Raw genomic sequence first — 1,756 nt, 5'->3', positions numbered from 1 at the left:
TTCATTCTGAGGGAGAAGAAATGTCAGGGGCTGCTCATTCATTTCCTGGTCTCCCAGATTCGAAATAACCACACAGAAACTGTATTAACTAAATCACTGCTTAGCCTATTAGCTCATGCATATTTTTAGCTAGCCCTTATATATTAAATTAACACACATTTCTATTATTTTGTTTTTTACCATGATGCCTGTAACCTACCTGTAAGATTCAGGCTGGTAGCTTGTGTCTTTCTCCTCTGTTGGATATATGGTATCTCACTGACTCTACCTTCTTTCTCCCAGCATTCAGTTTAGTTTTTCTGCCTAGATCTGTTCTACTCTTTCACAGGCCAAAACATCTTCTTTATTCATTAAACAATGAAAGCAACACATATAGAGGAATTTACAAACCAAGGAAACATGCCAGAAGAGAGGCTAGAAAGAATGAAAGAGTTGCAGGGTTTAAGATGTACTATAAAATTATGTCTTGTGGATATGTATTAGGTATTAAATGATGAACACAAAACAACTAGGATAACCTGCAGAAGTCCTTCCTTAAAGGAAACATGGAAATAGTGAAAGAGTTAAGACACAGGATCAAGAACCCGAGACCACCGAAAACCTGAGATGCAGATGGCCAGACAAGTTTGCTCCCAGGACCCTGGACAGCGGCAGATGCTGGACCAGGCAGCCTGGCAGCTGCAGATCAATCGGCTTGAGGCCTTAGAGAACGACAATTTCCAGGATGACCCCCATGCAGGCCTTCCCCAGGGGGGCAAGAGGCTGCCTCAGTTTGATGACGATGCAGACACAGGAAAGAAAAAGAAGAAAACTCGAGGTGACCATTTCAAGCTTCCCTTCGGGAAAAACTTCCAGGCTTTGCTGGAGGAGCAGAACCTGAGTGTGTCTGAGGGTCCCAACTACTTGACAGCCTGTGCGGGTCCCCCATCCAGACCCCAGCACCCCTTCTGTGCTGTATGTGGCTTCCCATCCCCGTACACCTGTGTAAGCTGTGGTGCCCGGTACTGCACAGTGCGCTGCCTGGGCACCCACCAGGAGACCAGGTGTCTGAAGTGTACCATGTAAACCTGCATCAGGAGAGGAAGTACCCTCCAAACCTTCCCCCAGCTCATCCTCAAAGCGTAGAGAGAATAAACATCCATTCACCCAGCGAAGCTACGTTCTGCCAACCGACGGAGACCACACAGACCCCAGGGACTGTTGTGGGATTGGTCTAACCCACAGAGTTATAATAGACGTGAATATAAAAAAGTGATCATAAATGGCCCAGCAAAAAGAAAAAAAAAGACACAGGATCAATAAGAGTCAACAGGTAGGAGAAGATATTGAGAGTGTAAGAGATTTGATCACAATATCAGTAAGAAACTTTCAAAAACATTGCCCCTGAACTAAAGAATAAAAAGCAAAATCTATTAGAAAAAGAACAATACAAAATAAGTAAAATCTATAACCACAAAAGGAATGGAGTGAATAAAAATAGTGCATATGTTTTAAATTAAAATTTGACACATGTATGAACCTTGACTTAAATTAATTAGTATTTAATCATTAACCAAAGCAAAATGAGAATGTACATCTATTTATGATTAATGTCATTTGTTTAAGAGATCACTATATCCCTTTTACTAAAATAAATAAAACATATTGCTTATAACAGCTCCAGTGAGAATTCACATCTCTTCTAATTAAGTTTAGAGAAATATATAATCTCACTGAGTTAGAGGCCTGTCCATATAACCCGAGTACAACGCTGTTG

At 41.2% G+C, this 1,756-nt stretch overlaps 1 protein-coding gene across 1 annotated transcript; it reads left to right on the top strand.

Moving 5' to 3' along the window:
* The first annotated feature begins 606 nt into the window (after positions 1-606).
* Positions 607-1,084, top strand: LOC130870426 (zinc finger HIT domain-containing protein 1-like). The gene has a single exon (XM_057763145.1). It carries the CDS (start codon positions 607-609, stop codon positions 1,063-1,065), a length of 459 nt encoding a protein of 152 aa, XP_057619128.1. The 3' UTR covers positions 1,066-1,084.
* The last annotated feature ends 672 nt before the right edge of the window (positions 1,085-1,756 follow it).

This window comes from Chionomys nivalis, chromosome 2 (genome assembly GCF_950005125.1).
Source record: "Chionomys nivalis chromosome 2, mChiNiv1.1, whole genome shotgun sequence".
NCBI lineage: Eukaryota > Metazoa > Chordata > Mammalia > Rodentia > Cricetidae > Chionomys > Chionomys nivalis.
The sequence above is the reverse complement of the archived record's forward strand: the minus strand, read 5'-3'. Positions and strand labels throughout refer to the sequence as shown.